This window comes from Podarcis cretensis, assembly GCF_951804945.1.
Source record: "Podarcis cretensis genome assembly, chromosome: Z".
In the NCBI taxonomy this organism is placed as follows: Eukaryota; Metazoa; Chordata; class Lepidosauria; order Squamata; family Lacertidae; genus Podarcis; species Podarcis cretensis.
The window spans coordinates 22,859,968-22,880,141 of record NC_137184.1 but is presented as its reverse complement, the minus strand read 5'-3'; the positions used below and the strand labels follow the sequence as shown (position 1 = coordinate 22,880,141).

General features: G+C 40.3%; 1 protein-coding gene across 1 annotated transcript in view; it reads left to right on the top strand.

Moving 5' to 3' along the window:
* The window catches only part of LOC307207792 (uncharacterized protein), a 37,480-nt gene that overhangs the window by 1,322 nt on the left and 15,984 nt on the right, over positions 1-20,174 (top strand). The window contains exons 2-8 of the mRNA XM_079961853.1: positions 2,036-2,072; positions 2,757-2,838; positions 3,946-4,049; positions 5,531-5,589; positions 7,035-7,145; positions 11,389-11,519; positions 19,585-19,720. Of these exons, the coding sequence (XP_079817979.1) occupies positions 2,036-2,072; positions 2,757-2,838; positions 3,946-4,049; positions 5,531-5,589; positions 7,035-7,145; positions 11,389-11,519; positions 19,585-19,720 (660 nt within the window). The remainder of the gene's footprint in view (positions 1-2,035; positions 2,073-2,756; positions 2,839-3,945; positions 4,050-5,530; positions 5,590-7,034; positions 7,146-11,388; positions 11,520-19,584; positions 19,721-20,174) is intronic.

Genomic DNA, 20,174 nt, shown 5'->3' with positions numbered 1-20,174 from the left:
TTTAAATTGGGCATGGGAAGGCACCCCTGAAAGCAGCAGGGTGGGTTAAATTAGATTAAGAAGACAGAGACTGCAGGAGATGGGACCTGTGTTCAAATCCTGCTTGAGGGTTTCCTTCTCGGGCATCTGAGTAGCCACAGTGAGAACAGGATGTTGGACTAGATGAGCCATTGGCCTCATCCAGCAGGCACTGCTTATGGTCTTGGTAGAATCATAGAATTGTAGAGTTAGAGTTACAAGCTTGGTGGATCTTTTTCCATTTTTAAAAAAGGAAAAGTTTCATCAGACATGACTTGTTTTCGAGAAACTCATGCTGGGTTTCTTTTCCAAGTGCTCACAGACTGTTGAATTATCTGTTCTAGGATCTTTCCTGGCATTGGTGTCAAGCTCACTGGTTGGTAGTTACATGGGTCTTCTCCCCCCCCCTTTGAAAACGGGGACAACATTTGCCTGCCTCCTGTCTGCAGCGACCTCAGCTCCAAGAATTCTCAAAGATTACTGTGTAGACAAAGTTTCTGATATTGCATCCACAAGCTCCTTTGGTACACTTGGGTGCAGCTCAACAGGCCCTGACGATTTGAATTTAAAGCAGCTAGGTGTTCCCTTACCACCTCTTTTTCTATCATGGGCTGCAGCTCCCTCCTTGCATCATTTATTATGTTATCACCAGGTTGCGTATCACCAGGTTGCTATATAGCTGGGGGGGCAGGGAGGGACAGCCCCCCAGCAAAATGCCTGCCCCTCAACAAAAATTCTAGCCACGCCCATGTTGAGTATTGCTTTCCATTTGGGTGAAAACGGGTAAAGCAGGTGTCTAGCCGTTCCACCTTCTCTGTCACTCAATAGTATTGCTCCACTAGGGGGCTTACTAGTTGCTTGTTCTGCTTCTTGCTTTGAACAAAGCAGAATAAACCTTTTAAAGTTATTTTTAGCCTCTTTCCTTCTGAGCTTTGGCTTGCCTGCCTTCCTCCCTGCAACTGTTGACTACTCGTGTATATTCCTCATTTGTGATTTTCCCTTTCCTTTATTTCTTATACTTTTCCTTCTTAAATCTCAGCTCATCTCTGAGCCGGTTTCTTTAAATGCCTCCCACTTTTTTCCTTCTTGTTGGGATTGTCTGCATTTGTGCCTTCAGTATTTCACCTTTAAGATATGCAATAACAGATGAATTGAGCTATACATCAGAAAAAGCCTGTATAAGCAGAAGGGTCTGAAGCAAAGTACTGATGACCCCTGCTTAATATTAACAGCCAAGGAGTTGGACAGCCTAGGTGACTTTCCCTTGTATCCAGTGCGCTGCGTGCTGTCAGTGCAAGGATTCCACCACTAAATAGATGTGAGAGTGAGTTATGCTGTGCAAGAAGGAATCCTTGCACCAGCAGGACACTTACTTTGCACAGCATTGAATATGAGTCCCTATTTCTCATAGAAGGTGAACGTCATGTTCAGGGGATGTATGCTAAGAGAAGGCAGTAGGTGAACATTCTTGTCTGGAGGCTTAGTAAGGGCAGCCAGCTAGGCAGAGTGGCATTCTTGAAACTCCCCATTGGCTCTGTATTCCTGCAGGTTTAGACACCACTAATGGGGAAGGGAAAAGTTATACAGCAGGATTTCTATATGACCAACTGGGAGCTTTTAATGGTATGCAACAGGTGCTGTGGTGGCCAAAGCGAAGATAAAAGAGTCATGGTAGCCAAGAGAAAGCAAAAGGGATGACAGGAGTTTACGTGTGCCCTAGAGCGAGGGACAGCCCTGGGAAATGAAAGTGAGGCAAAGCATGAAGCGAATCCAGAGTTAGTGCTGCTTCTTTGTGTTTCCGGACACATCTCCCCTCCATTGGGCAGGGTGTCTCATTAGCATACTACTGCGGCAATTATTATTTTTTTGTACTGAATTTTTCAAAGGGGAAAAGTCACATAAGCATCTTGCATGATTTGTTAGGGAGGAATGTATGCAAATGTAGCGGTATGTTCTGTCTCTCTCTAAAAGTTTCTGAAGCTTTGATAAAATTTTCCTCCTCTTGATATATTTGCAGTTGACATTGGTAATCTAGATGATGGACCAATTCCTGGGTAAATTTTATTTTATTTTTGTCATTCAGAGTCAAATGCATTTTTTGGGGGGGGGGGCAGTTGCAGTACATTTGCCAGGATGGCTTACATACTGTTACCAGCCACCCCTTTGGAATGAGATACATTGGAGACTGTAGTATCTTTTAGAAATATGGTTTATTTATACATATTTACACCTGAGTTTAGGTGGAGGGAAGGCAGAAAATTACATCCCTGTAGTGTATCTTGTTGCTCATCTCATAGCTTCAGAAAGCTTTGGTCCAGAGCAGAAGCCAGGCATGACCCCCGGTCTCTTGGTTCAGCCTCCTCCAGCCAACACCACATGGAGTTCTACTCCTCCATACTTCTTCCCCAAAACCTTGCTCAAAAACCTCTGTATAAAAGGACACCCCACCCCCCTGTATGGACACCACACCCCCTGTAACCCTGGCAACCTCCCCTACTCAACATTGCTAGTGTCTTTTGCTAACTAATGCACAGCTGCATGGGAGAATAGAAAATGGAAAACGGTATGTATGTATGTATGTATGTATGTATGTATGTATTTGGTCTTTTTTGCTGATTGTGGTTACCAATCACTACTCTGTTGCCTTGCCAGACTGGCTGATCATTGTGACTGAGATGTGTTTTGAGAAGGAGCCAACATAGGTTCTATTCTGTGTGTGTGTGTTCTGTGTTTATCAGGGACACAGGACCTCATCCTTTAAAAGACATTCCCAAGGAGAAAAAGATTGTCAGTGATGAAGAACGAGAATTATTACAGCAAGTAGGTAGTACGGTATAATCAAGCTGAGATCTCTACTCCAGTGCTCCTCTGTTGTTTAGATCTCCCAACTCCCATCAGCCCCGGACAACAACATACAGGTGTGCTACCCGGGGCTGATGAGACTTGGAGTCCAAAACATCTGGAAGGCACCAGGTTGGAGATGGCTGGCTTAGAAGAATGGTTTAGCTCTTTGCCAAGCTTAACAGAAGTAGAGGAGACCCAGAATGGTTGGGCAGTTGTTCAGTTTGCTGGCAAAATACAGTCAACTATCTCATAAAGGTAGAGTGCTTTTGCATTGCATTGCATTTGTTTATTTAAATCAGGGGGTTGGGGAACCTCAGGGCAGAGGCCCAAATGCAGCCCTCTAAGCCTCAATACTCTCCCTAGCCCATATCTCTTGCCTAGCTGCAAACACATATCAGCTTACCAACCATGCTTTGCCCTTTATTGCTTCTTCCTGGCTGGGATGGGTTCTTGAACTTGGATTAATGCCTCTTGCTTGCCTGGATGGAGAATATAGAGCGGTGAGTGTGTATAGAAAGTAGCAAATGGTAAAAAAAAATATGCATTTGTTGCTATTCTTCCGGTCACCCAGAAGTAAATGTGGCTTTTCGATCAAAAATGACTCTCTTTCCTAGATTTGAATCAACAGATAAATAAATAGCTGCCCATCCTTCTCAACTCACTCATCATCCATGATTGCTGGCACAAATAAATTAAAATAAATTACATACTTACAGCACAAGTAACCGAGAAGGGAGGGGGATGGTACCTCTTGAGCATTCCTATTTTGAAGTTTTATGTAACTAACTAAAAAAAAAAAAGCCTCTGAATGTTTCTCAGGCTTAAGGCTGCAGTCCTAACCTCACTTCCATAGGAGTGAGCCCCATTGAGTTACAGGAGAGTTACTTTTTGTAGGCATGGTTGAGATTTCACTGTGAACAAAGTCGAACAGGACTTAAAAGTAATGTCATGCCTAACTTATCAAATTTATTGCAATTGAAGGTGAGCTAACTTTATTGGGAACAAGCTAACTTGTGCTGCTGCTTAGGTATGTATTTTTAAAAACTGTCTTCTCATTGTGCATGTCTTCTGTCTCCTTCCTAGACCCTTTCAGGTAGAGAAGACAACGAGGAAGACAGTGATAGTGACAGTGACGACTGCATCCAAGTAATGATTGGCAATATCACAACAAGAAGGCCATCTTTCATGTACGTCTGCAGGTGTCAGAATTCTCCTCTTGGTTTTATCTGTGGTTTTGTTTTCTGCTATATTTAGAAAGGAAAGGGGAAGAAAGACTAAATAGAGTTGTATAGCAAAAATTAAAAGATTTACCGGTAGTAGTGGACCTTGGTCTGAAAAGTTGGAAGACTCCTGCCATTGATGGTCCATGAGAATACCATGGCTGATGGTATCAAAGCCAATGAGAGATCCAGCAAGAACTTAGCCACACTCGCCCCATCCATTTCCTGATAGAGATCAAACATCAGGGTGACCAAGATGAATTCTGTCCCAAACCCAGGTCTGACCCTAGATTGGAACAGGTAATGGGAACCTTTAGCTCTCCAGATGGAGCTGAACTAGAACTCCCATCATTCCTAGCAAGTATGAAAGTCATAGTTCAGTAAGATCTGTAATGCAAAAGGTTCTCCACACCTGGTCTAGATAATCAGTTTCCTTCAGGACTCCCTGCAGCTGCATTGTCTCAACCTTCTCTAATATTTTGCCCAAAAGGAGAGGGAAATCTGTGACTTGATGATAGTTGTTAAATGCCATCAGGTCCAGGTTTTCCAGGAGTATCCACACCACTACATCAAACAAAGACACGCTCACCAGACCTTGAACCCATCCCTCTGGCTAACTTTAGTAAGCCATGAAGCGCAAATTAATTATAGCTGGAAGGGAAAAATTTGAAGCACACTTTGAGTACTCTCTGAATTTTCCCTTTGCAGGCCAGCTTAAATTCAAGATGGGCTACAAAGGAAACATCTTCCTTAGTAAGTGTGGCTTAAACTTAAGAGTATGCTCTCGAGTCTACCTTTGAAGTTTGAAGTTTAATCACCTGGTGTCAGGTGACTGACAAGTGGGTGGTCCTGCCCACCTTTCAAAGTGATCCACAGTGAGTGGGGAGCTGGATACAGTCCCCCACCCCAGCTTCAGTGCAAGTTTGAAGGGCTTGCTTGAACTGCAATTGCCATTTCAGACATCAACATGGTTTGGTGAAAATTAGGAAGTGTTTGATTAAGCTGGGCCTGCAAAGAAAGGAGGGAGGACATAAGCTCATCACCATTCACCATGGTTTGGACAATGCTCTTCATAACTGTTCAGCTGGCTTTTAGCGAATGTGAAGTTATAAAGACGTCATATGCCTTGTAATATGTCAGAACTAGGAAGTGATCAGACTTGCTACGTTTCTTGGCTGCCTTCTGCTTCTCTCCCTCACATCTTAGCCTGTCCATTTATTGTAGCTGCTCACTGAAGCCAAACCACAGTGCAATTCAGCAGAAGCCTGTTCCAGCTGTCTGATGCAGGCATGAAGGTAGCCAGGATTTTTGTTTGGGGGGCAGGCCTTTTGTTGGGGAGGGGGGCAGAATCTCAGTTATATATTTTTATTGATTTCTGGGGGGCAGCTGGCTCTTTCTTGGCTATGCCCATGAATGCAGATGTGTTTTGGTCCTTTCTCTCTCCCTAGGGAGCGCCCCAGGAATATGAGTCTAAAAAACAACCAAGGTTATGAAGCAACCACAACTGGTACTGGTCTTCCTATTACTCCCACTGTGGCGTTTCCTCCTCTGAAGCAGTTAGTCAAGATGGGTCCTGTATAGCAGGGATGGAGAACCTCAGGCCTGCAGGCTGAGTTCTGCCTGCCCTCCAGACCTTTCTGTTTGGCCCTTGGGACTCACTCCAAGCTACATTCCTGCTCCTCGGGCCCCACCTCTGACTGGTTCTGCTTAGTCACTGCTAGAGTGCTTTGGTCTGACTTTGAGAGTGCCTCTTTCTTGGCTGGATGAAATAGTGTGTAGAGAACCCCCATGACTTCTGCATGTCTGGACTGTAGCCTCCATCGCTCAGTGCACCTTGTGTCTCTTGCCTTGCCATTACTTGTATGCAAAGCCCAGAGAAATCTGAGGCAAAAGTGGATAGCGGAGGCCCAAATGTTATACTGTTCATCCCTTGTGTGATAACCATACATTGCTGAGGAAGATTAGAAGAAGGAAGCCAGTGGCTGTGTTAGACTAATAGGCTTCCCTGTCCTGCCAGAAGATTGTACAAGTGAGGTTTTTCAAAGTCACTAAACTGTCAAAGCAAACCGGAAGTACAACTGGAGGAACTTTGGGATCAGAGGCAGATTGTCCCCACTAGCTAGACCTGAGTGCTAAATGAATTTGGTTTAGGTGGAGGTCTAAGGAATTTGTAGCAGCTTTTTAGAGGCTGATGTCAGCAACAGCTTCTCTTGAGCACATGGAAGACCTCAGAATAAATTACCAGTATTCCCTCTAGTAGTTAATAGTTTAACTCTACCATAACAATCAATATAATAATTTCACAGCTAAGCCTATTATGCCTAACTACTAAAGAAATTTAAAGGCATTCTAAGCATCTAAGAGAGTGGGCAGCAGCAGGAAAGTATCCTATGGCGTAAATCTGTGTTATTGTGGGAGGGAATTCCATCGACCCTGCAATATTAAAAGCAAGGTAGCACAAATACCTGAAATTGTGTTTATACAAAGTGGGATCGGCGAAACTGTTTCCCTTTGCAACTATAGTTAAGACTAACCATAGTTTAGTATTTGAATGTAATGGAATGCAAAAGCATTCCTGCTGCATAGGAGAGCAGTAGGTTGTTTGCATGAACCTGAGACTCATTCAATTCATGATATAGTTTATCCCTGCATATGAATGCAGTCTTAAGATGTCTTAAGTTTTTCTGTCTTTCCCCCCTTATCTGTTTCTTTAGCTAAGTAGCTGAAACCCATTAATTTTTTTAAGAAGAGGAAACAGAATAATTTTGACAAAAGCAACAACTTGTGATTGAACTCACAGATGGGAATAATTAATGTAACTGAAGCTAAATCCATTGGGGATTTTTTAAAAAGGAGGGGAGAGAAAAAAGAAACCCTGATCAATTTGCTCAGCAAATGAATGGATCAACAACAGAGTCTTGGCACTAAACATCTTTTTCCCTTCTTTCAAAGCCAAGTTGCAACCCAAAGGTAATGATTTAGATGCTCCTGGGAATATATATGGCTTACCTGAAGCAGACATGGATTTGGATTCAGCTGATGACAAACCATGGAGGAAACCAGGTGGGGCCTCAAAGTTTATTGTGGTCAATACTATCAGTTGATTTATTTTTTGCTTTGCATTTCACATCATGGGCCTGTGTGCAGCAGGAGTTATGGGGTAGATGGGAGGAGAGCATGATGTGTGATTTATAAGTGTGCTCCTCAATCAGACATTAAAAAATTACCCAGCTGCAAACATTTGGCTCATACTTCATTTTATTTATTGCCTCGTCTGATGCCTTCAGATTCATTCAGTTCTTGTCCAAGTGCTTTTAAGCATCTCTCAACCATTTGTAAGGAAATCTGTTTGCTTGTTTTTAATTTAAAAATGAAATTGAACCCGAGATAGTCAGGAAGCAGAATTCCGAATCCAGTGCCAAGTTCTGTGTCCCTCATGGAATCTTGGCAATGGATGCAGCTCTCTCACTGGAATGTATTCTGCAGCTTCCATGTGTTTTCGTTCCTCTGGGCCAAGTTGCATAAGTCCTTTGGGGTCCCCAGAACATGTCTGTGCTGTGTGCTCACCCCCATTTCATTGATTGTCAGGGCCAAGAACCAATCGGTGCCAAGCTAGAGTCATTCTGTTCTTGTAGTTGAATGTTGGCCTAGTACCTGGGAGACCAGGGTTCAAATCTCCTCCCAGCCACATGAAGGCTCACTGGGTAACCTTGGGCCAGTCACTCCTCTTAGCCTAAGCTACTTTACTGGATTGTTGTGGGGATTGGATGAGGAGGAGATTTATATGCAGATTTATGGGAGATTTATGCAGCCAAACATAACTGTATAATTACCAGTAAGAAAGGGGTTAAGGATCACAGAGTTCTTAATTGCTAGAGAAGACTCAGATTGGTCATGACCCCTCACCATTGGGGAGGGAGGATGCAAGGGTTATTTCCTGTTCTTCTCTCTCTCTGTCTTCTCTTTGAACCATGTAACTGAGCAAACATCTGAGGCTGGGGCTCCAGACTCAGTCTGTGTGTTTGAGGTCAACTTCTGTATTTTGTAACCAAGAATACATTACCTGTGTTGTTTCTGCTGTAGCATTGAACGATGCATGAGTGAGACCTCTGATTACTGTAAGTAAAATATTTAAACTTACTTAAGGTTGTGGTCTCTTCACTCCTAGAGGGGTAGAGGTGGGGGAGCACAATTGTCAGTGCTTAATACTGGTACATTTAAAGGTCTAACAGCCTATATTGCCCATCCTTTGCAAACACTGCACATATATTTTAGTTTTAAACTCTACTGGGGGCTCTTTGGGCTAGACAGTGAGTCAAGCCCTATGCTTTTTTTGAATTTAGGTAGTCAGCTATTGGGACTTCAGGATTAACTGTTATTCCCTAGTTATTTTCCAACACCATGTACAACATACATTGAGCTCCTTGGAGAAAAACGTGGAATATAAATGCAATAAATAAAATTGTCGCAAGCATATTGGCTGTTGAAGTGCTCCCAATTTACTAATTAAATATACTCATGTGCTTGGGACAAACTTTCAGGAAGTAGTTTCCTAGCCCTGGCAAGACCGTTGAGAGAGACAACAGAAAGTGGTCTTTTCCCCTATGAATCTCTCTCAAATTTGCCTTTGCCTGGTGTAGACTCAAATAAGTGAAACATTTTGCAGAGGATAGTAGGGATAAGGGAAAAGAGAGAGTGGGGGAATTCTATCAGATGGTTGTGAAACTGGATTTTTAAAGTGAAAAGTTAAAGATGAGCCTCTTGGACAATTGCTGGGTGGGAAACTTGGCTGGCTGAATCATTAAAATCCCAGAACTAGAATGGCACCATTGTATAATAAACTGAAGCTCCGCTCTGAATTTTCCTTCTCTTCACTGGATTTAAGTGTGAAAGGTACAGACCAGGGATCTGAGCAAGTTAATTAACCTTGAAAGGCTGGTGAAAGGGTTAAATTTGGTAGACAGTGTAACTGGTGAAACTCATCTGCCAAAGCCTAGCAGTATCAGATATGATCTTGAAGTAGCTTGAACACATTTTTAAAGCTTCCAGTTACTTTAATTTATGGAAGTCTTGACTAAATCAAAAGACCCCCAGGAATATTTGCTCCTGAGGAGAATTTTTCGCTGATGTGTGTTGCAGAAAACATTGCAGCAGTAGTGTTATAACTGGATAATTGATTAGGCGTCCAAGCTCTAATCATTACATCAAATCAACCAAACCTTTAGTTGATTAATGAGGGGAAGCCAGTTTTAATCAGTGGAACTTTTAAGGACATACATATTTCCTTATGCAGGCTGTTTTGGTTCTGGTGTGTTTCTAGACTAGAGGATGAAAAAGCTGTAATGGAAGCAAGAGGCTCAGGAAAGTTTGTTTCTGCCCTTCCTTGCACAACTGTCTTGTAGAGCAGGCCAGTTATGGCTCAGCTGTCTGGTTTTTGCTGCCACCCCTCCTCCATAACATAAGTCAGGAGGGAGATCTTGGGACCCTCACTCAAACACCTATGTGGGGATTGCACAGATGTCTTCTAAAAGTCAGATAGGGAAATGAAGGTGTCAACAGGACCCAGAAGAACAAGGAAAACTAAAAGGAGCATCTGTGGTTCTAATTTATCTCATCCTAAACTTTCTACTTGGGATCAGGTGAGTAGCAAGGATGGTCAGTTGCAGGATTATCTGATGGGGGTGGGATGGATCCTGATGTGAGAGAACAAAGGCTACATAGCACAGTCCATTTATAAGGGGCTCAGGACCCCCATTTGGCAGGCAGTTTCCAGCAAATCAGAAGTCTGGCATACTTGCCAGGCAAAGATTAACACTCCACTGAGATCAGATGAAGGTGGACAGTTACTGCCCAGATTCCTACCCCCACCCCAATCTTTCTGTGACACAGTCTGAATCATTTTGTTGACGTAGGTTGTGTTTTGGCTCCCGCAAGGCAAATGGAGCAGCAAGAAACCAGGCTTTTCCCTCACAGAAGCAAATATTAGAGATGACTTTTCCTTGTGACACTGACTGACTGATTGGTTTGTCTTTCACTTCCTAACTTATATCAGAAATACATCTAAATTGGGGCTATGCTAGTATACAAAATATATTCAAGTGTAGTTGGCTATTACCAATTCCTTAAATCAGTTGGCAGCCCTGGCGTTTTACATTGCAGCTTGGATTTTCTCCCTTCCTTTTTAACTGAACAACACCAAAAATATAATTCTGGCACAATAATAGATCAGGCAATGCTGTGAAACTGAAATGCTATTTAATTCCTTCTGTGTGATTTGCTTATATAAGAGAAGTTAGATACTTTAGGCATTGATTTCTATAGTCAAACATTAGGATGGCAATGTTCACATGCTGATGATCCCAGACTGATTTGGTTAATGCCCCCAAATTAAAGTATTCCTCCTTTTTTTTAGACAAATGCAATTAAATCATGACAGGGCCATTCACTGATGTGCCTTGGAGCTTGTTACAAATACAATTGTGGTTTAGTGGACTCAAATACTCCCTCCCATCAGCATGGATTTATTCTGTTTTTTCAAAGTTTGCTTTAGGTAGGATTGTCTCATTACCATGGTTTCGAAATCTACTTCAGTCCATAGTTAAGAGGCTAGTCCTGGTCAACCCAGTACTTTTTTCAGGTGGAACTCAGTTCCAGCCCCCCTCAGCCATTGCCATTATAAGAGAACAAGGGAGACGTTCATGGTGAGTTCCATCACCTCATTTTCTAGAAAATTAGCACAGGTCAACCACTAACTGTGGAATGTTGTGCCTTGGTTCTCAGCAATTCACCCGTTTTTGTCTGGGATTATGACTGTTAATGAGAATGCTGATATTTACTGTAATGAAATACATTTTGTCTCTGAGGTTGCTAGATTGTTCCAGACTTTGATACTTCCTTTGTATCCCACCACAACATATAATAGCACCACAGCTGTGTTAACCCCAGAGCTAATTTTTTTGAGGATGTTTTAATTTTTCTATGACTCAAAGTCTGAAATGATCTACATATGCAGGAGAATGAAGTGGTAAAGTAGACAATACAACTTTGGACAGCAAGTGAGCATTTATGAATGCTCCTCTGTAAGTCGAAAATTAAGTAGAAAATTAATGTATCAGCAGCTTCTGTCTATGTTAGTTTTCTCTCTGTGTGTAGATTGCTCTGCTGTTTTTAAAACATAGGAACACATTTTAAAATGAGGTCCTCCACTGCAGACTGAAGTGGGATGACGCATTCACCTCGAGATTCTGCCATCTCGTTCTACTAGGTATATGGAACCTGCCTCATTCATTCATTCATTCCCTCCCAGGTGCTGACCTTTCTGATTACTTCAATTATGGATTCAATGAGGAAACATGGAAAGCCTATTGTGAAAAGCAGCGCTGGTTTCAACTTGGCTTGAAGTCATCCGCCCCTGTCAGTGCTGAAAACCAGATCAAGGTAAGTGGTGGAACTCAGGTGTACTGGAGGCGGTTGGAGGATGGATGACAGCTAACAGACTGAGGTTGAATCCTGACAATACAGAAGCACTGTTTTTTGGGGGGGGCAGGTGTGAGGGACATCCTGGTTCTGAATAGGGTAACTGTGCCCCTGAAGGACCAGGTGTGCATCCTAGGAGTCATTTTGGAGGCGCAGGTCAATTCTGTGTCCAGGGCAGCTGTCTACCAGCTCCACCTACTTGCCTGCAGGGTGTCTCACCAGAGTGGTGCATGCTCTGGTTATCTCCCTCTTGGACTACTACAATGCGCTCTATGTAGGGCTACCTTTGAAGGTGACTTGGAAACTGCAATTAATGCGGAATGTGGCAGCTAGACTAGTGACTGGGAGTGGCCGCCGAGACCATATAACACCAGTCCTGAAAGATCTTCATTGGCTCCCAGTACGTTTCCGAGCACAATTCAAAGTGTTGGTGCTGACCTTTAAAGCCCTAAACGGCCTCAGCCCAGTATACCTGAAGGAGTGTCTCCACCCCCATCATCCAGCCCGGACACTGAGGTCCAGCACCGAGGGCCTTCTGGCGGTTCCCTCCCTGCAAGAAGTGAGGTTACAGGGAACTAGGCAGAGGGCCTTCTCAATAGTGGCAGACTTCCTGTGGAACACCCTCCCATCAGATGTCAAGGAAATAAACTACTATGTGACTTTTAGAAGAGGCAGCCTTGTATCTGGAAGTTTTTAATGTTTGAAGTTTTAGTATGCTTTGATATATGCTGTAAGCTGCCCAGAGTGGCTGAGGAAACACAGCCAGATGGGCGGGGTATAAATAATAAAATTATTACTATTATTAATATTACTTGGAGCTACACAGAGAGAGAGAGAGAGCTCAGGTGTACTTAGCTTATTCATATACAAACATATATTTATTTATTTATTTTAATAATATTTTTATTCATTTTCCACAAAAGAAAAAAGCAAACCATTTTTTATACAATCAATTCACATTTTATCACACATTCATCTGATTTTTTTGACTTCCCTCAGCTCCTCTGCCGATCTTTCATTTGCATCAATATTAACGCATTTCTTAACTTAGTATTGCCTTTAGATATCTCCTTCCCTCCTCTTATTTTCTTTTTAACAATATTCCTCTGTTTTTCACAGAGTCTCTTGAAAACCAACAAATGTTATCTGTTCATCACATATGCCTTTCAGATAATCTGTAAATCTTCCCCAGTCCTCGATGAACTTTTGGTCTCGTTGATACCGAATCTTCCCTGTTAGTTTGTCCAATTCTGCATAATCAGTCAATTTCAATCTCCATTCTTCCACCGTCGGTAATTCTTCCTGTTTCCATTTTTGGTCCAGAAGTATTCTCGTTGCTGTAACTGCGTATTGAAAAAGTTTACAGTCTTTCTTACTTATCTCATTTCCTACCAATCCCAATAAGAAGGCCTCCGGTTTCTTAATAAACGTATATTTCAACATCTTTTTCAATTCATTATATATCATTTCCCAGAAGCCTCTCACCTTTTTACACTCCCACCACATATGATAGAATGTCCCTTCTTTTTCTTTACATTTCCAACACTTATTACATGTTTTGTACATTTTAGCTAGTTTTACTGGCATTATATACCATCTATATACCATTTTCATCACATTTTCCTTTAACGCAGTACATGCCGTAAATTTTAGTCTTTCATTCCATAATTTTGACCATTCATCATATTGTATATTATAACCAAAATCTCTTCATTTAACCAAAATCTCTATCATTTAACCTCTTCATCTTTTGTATACCACTCCAGCAACATTTTATACATTTTAGACAAATTTTTATAGTCATTATTCAATATCTCTAGTTGAAATTTTGATTCTTTTTCTCCATATCCATACATTTTACAGTCTTTTTTAAACATTTCACAGACCTGATAGCAATGCAACCAATCATAGACAAATTCTTTTACTTCTTCATAGGGTTTCATTTTCCATTTCCCCTCTTCTTTAACTGTCAATTCTCCATATGTTATCCACCTCCCCCTCATATTAATCTTTTTTACGCTCATCACTTCTAAGGATGAAATCCAGTGGGAGAGTTTAAATTCCAACAAATTTTTATACCTGTCCCATACATTTATTAACAACCTTCGAAGATGTGGTTTTCAAACCCTTTATGGATTTTCTTCTTTTCATACCATATATAGACGTGCCAACCAAATCTATTATCAAACCCTTCCAGATCCAACAATTTTCCATTTTCTAATTTAATCCACTCCTTTAACCAGCATAAGCAAGATGCTTCATAATATAGTTTCAAATCTGGCAGGGCGAAGCCACCTCTTTCCTTCGCATCTGTTAGTAACTTAAACTGAATCCTTGGCTTCTTACCCTGCCAGATATACCTTGATATTATCTTTTGCCATTCTTTAAATATTGATGTTCCCTTAATTTTTGGGAGTGATTGAAATAAAAATAACATCTTTGGTAGCACGCTCATCTTTATCGTTGATATTCTCCTTCAAAAGGATAACTTCAACCTTCCCCACACCTCAAAATCCCTTTTTATACCATTCCACACAGGTATATAATTATTTTGAAACAAATCTATATTTCTGGGGGTTAACCAAATTCCTAAATATCTCACTTTGTTCACCACCTCTATTCCAGTTTGTTGTTGCATTACCTCTATTGATTCTTGTTTCATATTTTTCGCAATAATTTTTGTCTTCTTTTTGTTTAAATAAAACCCTGCAACTTGACCAAATTGATTTATTTCTTCTAGTACTCTTTTAACACTTCCCAGTGGTTCCTCCACTGTTATTACCAAATCATCTGCGAACGCTTTAACTTTATATTCATTTTTACCCACAGTCACCCCTTTTATTTCTTCATTTTTCCTTATTGACTTTAACAAAACTTCCAGAACCAAGATGAATAATAGTGGCGATAACGGGAATCCCTGTCTTGTACCTTTGCTTACTTTTATATCTTCTGTCGTAATATTGTTTACTATCAACTTTGCTTTCTGCTCTGTATATATTGCTTTTATTCTGTTAAAAAATTCCTTACCCACTTCCATATGTTCTAAATTCTTTAACATAAAATCCCATGATATATTATCAAAGGCCTTTTCAGCATCCACAAAAATCATCATAGCTTGTTTCTCATTCTTGGCATTCAGATATTCTAAAATATTAATTATATTTCTTATATTATCTTTCATCTGTCTGCCAGGAAGGAAACCTGTCTGATCCTTGTGTATAATTTCTCGTAGCACCTTTTTCATTCTATTTGCTAAAATACTTGCGAAAAATTTGTAGTCAGTGTTTAACAATGAAATAGGCCTGTAATTTTTAACTTGCATTAAATCTGAGTCTTGTTTTGGAATGAATGTAATATACGCCTCTTTCCATGTTTCTGGGATTTCTCTATTTCTCATAATGTTATTCATGACTTCTTTCATAGGTACGATTAGAATGTCTTTCATTTCTTTATAGTAGCTGGCTGTAAATCCATCTGGACCTGGAGCTTTCCCTTTTTTCATCTCTTTTATTGCCTCTTTTATTTCTTCCGTTTCGATCGGGGCATTCAAATTATCTTTTTTTTCCGTCGGGATCTTCTGCACCTCTTTATCCTTTAAAAATCTTTCTATTTTTCTCATGTTGTTCTTGCCTTTACTTCTATATAGGTGTCTGTAAAAGTCCAGGAATCCTTTTCTAATCTCTTTCGGATTATCTATCTTGGTACCTTCAATGATGATCTTATTCACTGTGTTTTGTTCCTTTCTTTTCTTTATCTGCCATGCCAGCCATTTTCCTGATTTATTCGCGAACTCGAAATTTCTCTGTCTCAACCTTTTTATATTTCCTTCTACTTCTTTGTTTATTATCATTGCAAATTGTGTTTGTAGAGTCTTTATGTTCTGTTTTATCTTCTCATTATTAGGTTTCTTTATCAATTTTTGTTCATTCTCTGTTATTTGTCTCAAAATTTCCTTCTTTACTTTCTCTCTATTTTTGTTTTTCAAGGCATTTTGCTGGATAAACAAACCTCTCATCACGGCCTTGCTGGCATCCCATACCGTGTTCATTTTTGTCTCCTTATTGCAGTTATTTACAAAATAGTCCATCAAACACTTTCGTGCACTATCCAAAACTTTTTGATCATCTGAAAGGTAGTCATTAATTCTCCATCTAAAGGTTTTTTCTTCATAACCTTTTAATTCAATTTTTATTGCACTATGATCCAAAATCACTCTTGGTTGAATTTCAATGTCTGTGATTCTTGGAGTTAATTCGTTCGAGACCCATACTTGATCTATTCTCGACATGGATTGATTTGACTCAGAGTAAAATGTAAATTGTTTCTCCAGGGGATGTCTAAGCCTCCAGATGTCAATCAAGTTACAGTTCTTTATCATTGAAAAAAAGGTCTTAGATAGTTTTCCATCTTTGCTCATCCCTGTTGTTCTTAATCTATCAATTTCCGTTGACACCACTCCATTTAGGTCTCCCATTATTATGATCTTCTGGTCCATGTATTCAAATAATTTTTCTTCTAGACTTTTATAGAAGTCTGTTTTGTTACCATTAGGTGCGTAGATCCCGACGATTACTATTTTTTCTCCTTGCCATTTGATCTGGACTGCAATAATTCTGCCTTCTTCATCCTTAAAAAATTGCTGAGTTTCAATTTTTTTACTGATATACAATAATACCCCTCTCTTTTTAGTCCTATCCGATGATATAAATTCATTTCCTAGTCTTTTGTTAATCAAAACTTTTTTATGTCTTCTTGCCACATGAGTTTCTTGCAAACAAATAATGTCCAAATTCTTCTTTTTTAAATGTTGTTCAATCTTATTCCGTTTTTTTATCATTAATACCATTAATATTCCATGTCCATAATTTCAACGCCATCTTTGCCATATTGGAAATTTTATTACAAATTTTATAATCTGTCTACTTCCTCCTCCTCCTCTTCTTCCTCTTCTTCTTCTAACTTTTTCCTTTCTTCTTCTATCTGTTTCAAGTCTACTCCTCCTGCAGCCTCCATTCATGGTTCTGCACCTCTTGTCTCGTCATCTTCACTTCGTAGCTCTTTATATTTTCTCAAAAATTTGCTTATTTCCTCTGGACTTGTGTCTGTGTCTTTTGCTTTTGTAGAAGAAAGAAATTCCTTCCGGAAATTCCCATCTGAATTCTATGTTGTTTTTCTTGAGGATTTGCACCGTTGCTTTGTATGGGTCTCTTCGTTTTAACTGCCTAATTGGGATATCTTTTAAAATAATTATGTAATTTCCATCTATGTTCAATCTCTTTTCTCTATTTTTTTGAAGTATCAAGTTTCTCATCTCTTTGTCTTTAAATGTAATCAGACAATCTCCTGGGAACTTCTTTGCCTTCATTGATTTTGTCTTGATTCGAAATGCATTTTGTATTGTCCTTGCAACCTCCTCTGTCTGCAGCTCCATCCATTGTGCAATCTCCTTTATTAATTTCTCTTTAATATTCTCTCCTTGCACCTCTGGGACAAGCCTAAATCTCAGATTCACTTCCCGCTGTCTCAGTTCATTCATGGCAATCGCGTCCCAGACCTCCTCCTGTGCCTTATTAATTTCCGACATTCCTGTTCTTATTTTCTCCTCTTCTTTTTTCACCTCCCTCATCTCCAATTTATTCCTTTTCATTCCTTCCTCCAAAGTTTGAGTCCTCCTACTCATGTCCTTTAATTGTCCTTTCAGTTCACTAACCATTTCGTCATTTTTTTATCCATCTGGCCCATTCTTTTGTCCATTTGTTCTAAATTGGATTCTTAATTCTTCTCACTCTGCTTAATATCATTTTTAATTTCTGCAAACATTTTCAAAATTTCTCCTCTGAAGTCTGTTTCCTGTTTAGAACCTCTGCTGTCCACCGGAGTTCCACTTTCGCTCACTTTCTTCTGTGTGTGAGACATAGTTTTACCAAATCTCAACTCTTTCCCACTCAATATATAGTCGTTAACAAATTAAACACAACCCTTTTTCTGGAGAAACAAAATTAATATATTCCCACACTTCTCAAAATATTCTTAGGCCCAATAACAAAATATTTAAAAATTATTTTTATATCTCAATTAAATTATGTATTCCAATTATAGTTCAAAAAGTTTCCAGAATAACCCTCCTATTGAATGTTTAAATGTCAAACTTCAATTTCCTTTAATTTTTCCCAAAATTGTTATAGGACCCAAAACCCGATGGGCAGGATGACCAATAAATTTTCTTCCTTCTTCTTGCCACCACTTAGGCTAAATCCACTCCAAACCACGATTAAAGCTCCACAGACTCCAGGGTTAAATAATGATCATATCCAAATCAATACATTTCCCTAGCCAATAGTATTATCTCAGAAGAAGGAAAAACAAAGAAGAAACCAAAAAACAAAATGGCCAGACGTGTCTCGAAAAGGCAAAAGGGAATGAAAAAATAATCCCGAGCTCAATTATATTAAATTGATGAAATTAAGTCCAAATGTTGAATATTTTCCAATTGCCTAAATGTCCCAATATACTTGTAAAAATCCACTTAGCAAATCATGCATTTAATTTGTAGAAAAAAGAATAATAATAATAACAACAACAAAATAATAAAATAATAAAAACAGAAATAAGAGGGGGGGAAATAGAGTAAAAAATGAAAAATAAAAATGAGAACAGGATCCCCCTAAAAACACAAAGAGGGAGCTAAAAATAATCCAAAATTATAGAAGTTTAAATCTCAGTTTAAATCAAATCCGAATAGGCATCTAGTTCCTATATATTTCAAGTGGCTCTGTCAAAACATAACCAGATAGACCATTCAGAGGAGGGAATTAGCAAAAAACCTTCATGCAGACTCAGCAATCCTTAGAAAGTTGGAAATTAAACTTAGAAGGACTTAAACAAAAGAAAAATAAGGTGCCAAAAGGGAAGTGCTTTGCTCAATGTAATCCAGTCAATCCATCAATCTGTCTTTTTATCTCTTTTCTACTTTCTTCCTTCTGTTGCTAGATCGTGCTAAACTTCAGCAAAATGGAGATACAAAAGCACTATTTTGTTGCGCAGTTCTTTTTAAACCGAAAGTATCGGGAAGCCTCTATAAATTTTCCTTCTGTCAAACCAATCGTTACACGAAGACCCCTCCACAGTCGTACATAAACAAGTTTCTGCTTCCTCTACCCGCTTTTGCAACTATTTGCAACACTGTATATAACTTTTTTACAAACTTTCTCAGAGGAAGAAGTTCAAACCGCTTGCTATTTCACCAACCTCTCGTTTCCGACTCCGCTCTCAGTTGTGCGTTGCTGTTCGATCTCAGATGAAGCTGACCTCCATTTTTCAGTCTTTCTTTTTACTCCGAAACCTTCCTTTTTGTAAAAATCCAATTATAAATCCAAATTGGTTCGAATTTCTTGTTAATTGAGAATTGCCCACTCGCCTTGCAAGCCTGGGGCTGCGCTTTCAGGGGGAAGACAATGGATTCCCGGTGCCTGCTTCTCCGCCCGCCGTTCTCTTCGCTCCTTTTTACGGAGTTACCTGATGGCCAGGTGATCCGCTGTTGGCTCCGCTGGGATCTTGACCCTCTGGTCTCCCTGCAGAGGGATTTTGGGGGGCTGCCGCGCCCTGTAGCACCCCCGATTTCCCCCCAAAGCCCGGATTTTCCCTCTCCGAGAAAATCCCGCTTGCGTCGGGTTCATGGCTGCGACCGGAAGTCCACACACATATATTTAAATGAAATGCATTAATTTTATTAATCTTAAATAAAAAAAATCATTGTGCCACAATTCTGTAAATAAATATAATATGTATATATACAAATGATGGTAACATCAAGCAACAAAAAACTATTGCAGAGTTTGCTTCCAGCCACTTCCTCAGTCAGTCAACTAATATATGTAGAAATTCATTTCCGCTGCCAGGACGAGTTTCCGTACATGGTGTAGTAGCCACTTGGTAAAAGCAGCTTGGAGAGAATTTCATGCTAAAAAAATAATTGGGAGGAGAATGGTTAAGTGCTCTTTATATTCCCATCTCTTTCCCAGTGCAGATTCTCTCCCCACACCACACCCTGAGAAAAGGCTTTGCAATTGTGAAGGGGTCATTGCAGGGAGGGGAGTTCAGTTACAGGCATGCTCAGATCAGTGACTCATGCAGCAACACTCGGAATGTTGAGTTTCTGCACTGTGTGTGTGTGGTTACTTTTGACTCTTAAACACACTGTGAAATAGTCTCCCCCAACCTGAGGACCTCCAGATGTTGCTGGACAGCAACAGAGGCTGATGGGAGCTGTGCTTCAAACCATTTGGAGAGTCTCCAGATTGGTGAAAGTTTCCCTGCAGGTAACCACCATCTTGGGACGCGGGTGGCGCTGTGGGTTAAACCACAGAGCCTTGCCGATCAGAAGGTCAGTGGTACCAACCCCCATGATGGGGTGAGCTCCCATTGCTCGGTCCCTACTCCTGCCAACCTAGCAGTTCAAAAGCACGTCAAAGTGCAAGTAGATAAATAGGTACCGCTCTGGCGGGAAGGTAAACAGCATTTCTGTGCGCTGCTCTGGTTCGCCAGAAGCGGCTTAGTCATGCTGGCCACATGACCCGGAAGTTGTATGCCGGCTCCCTCGGCCAGTATAGCAAGATG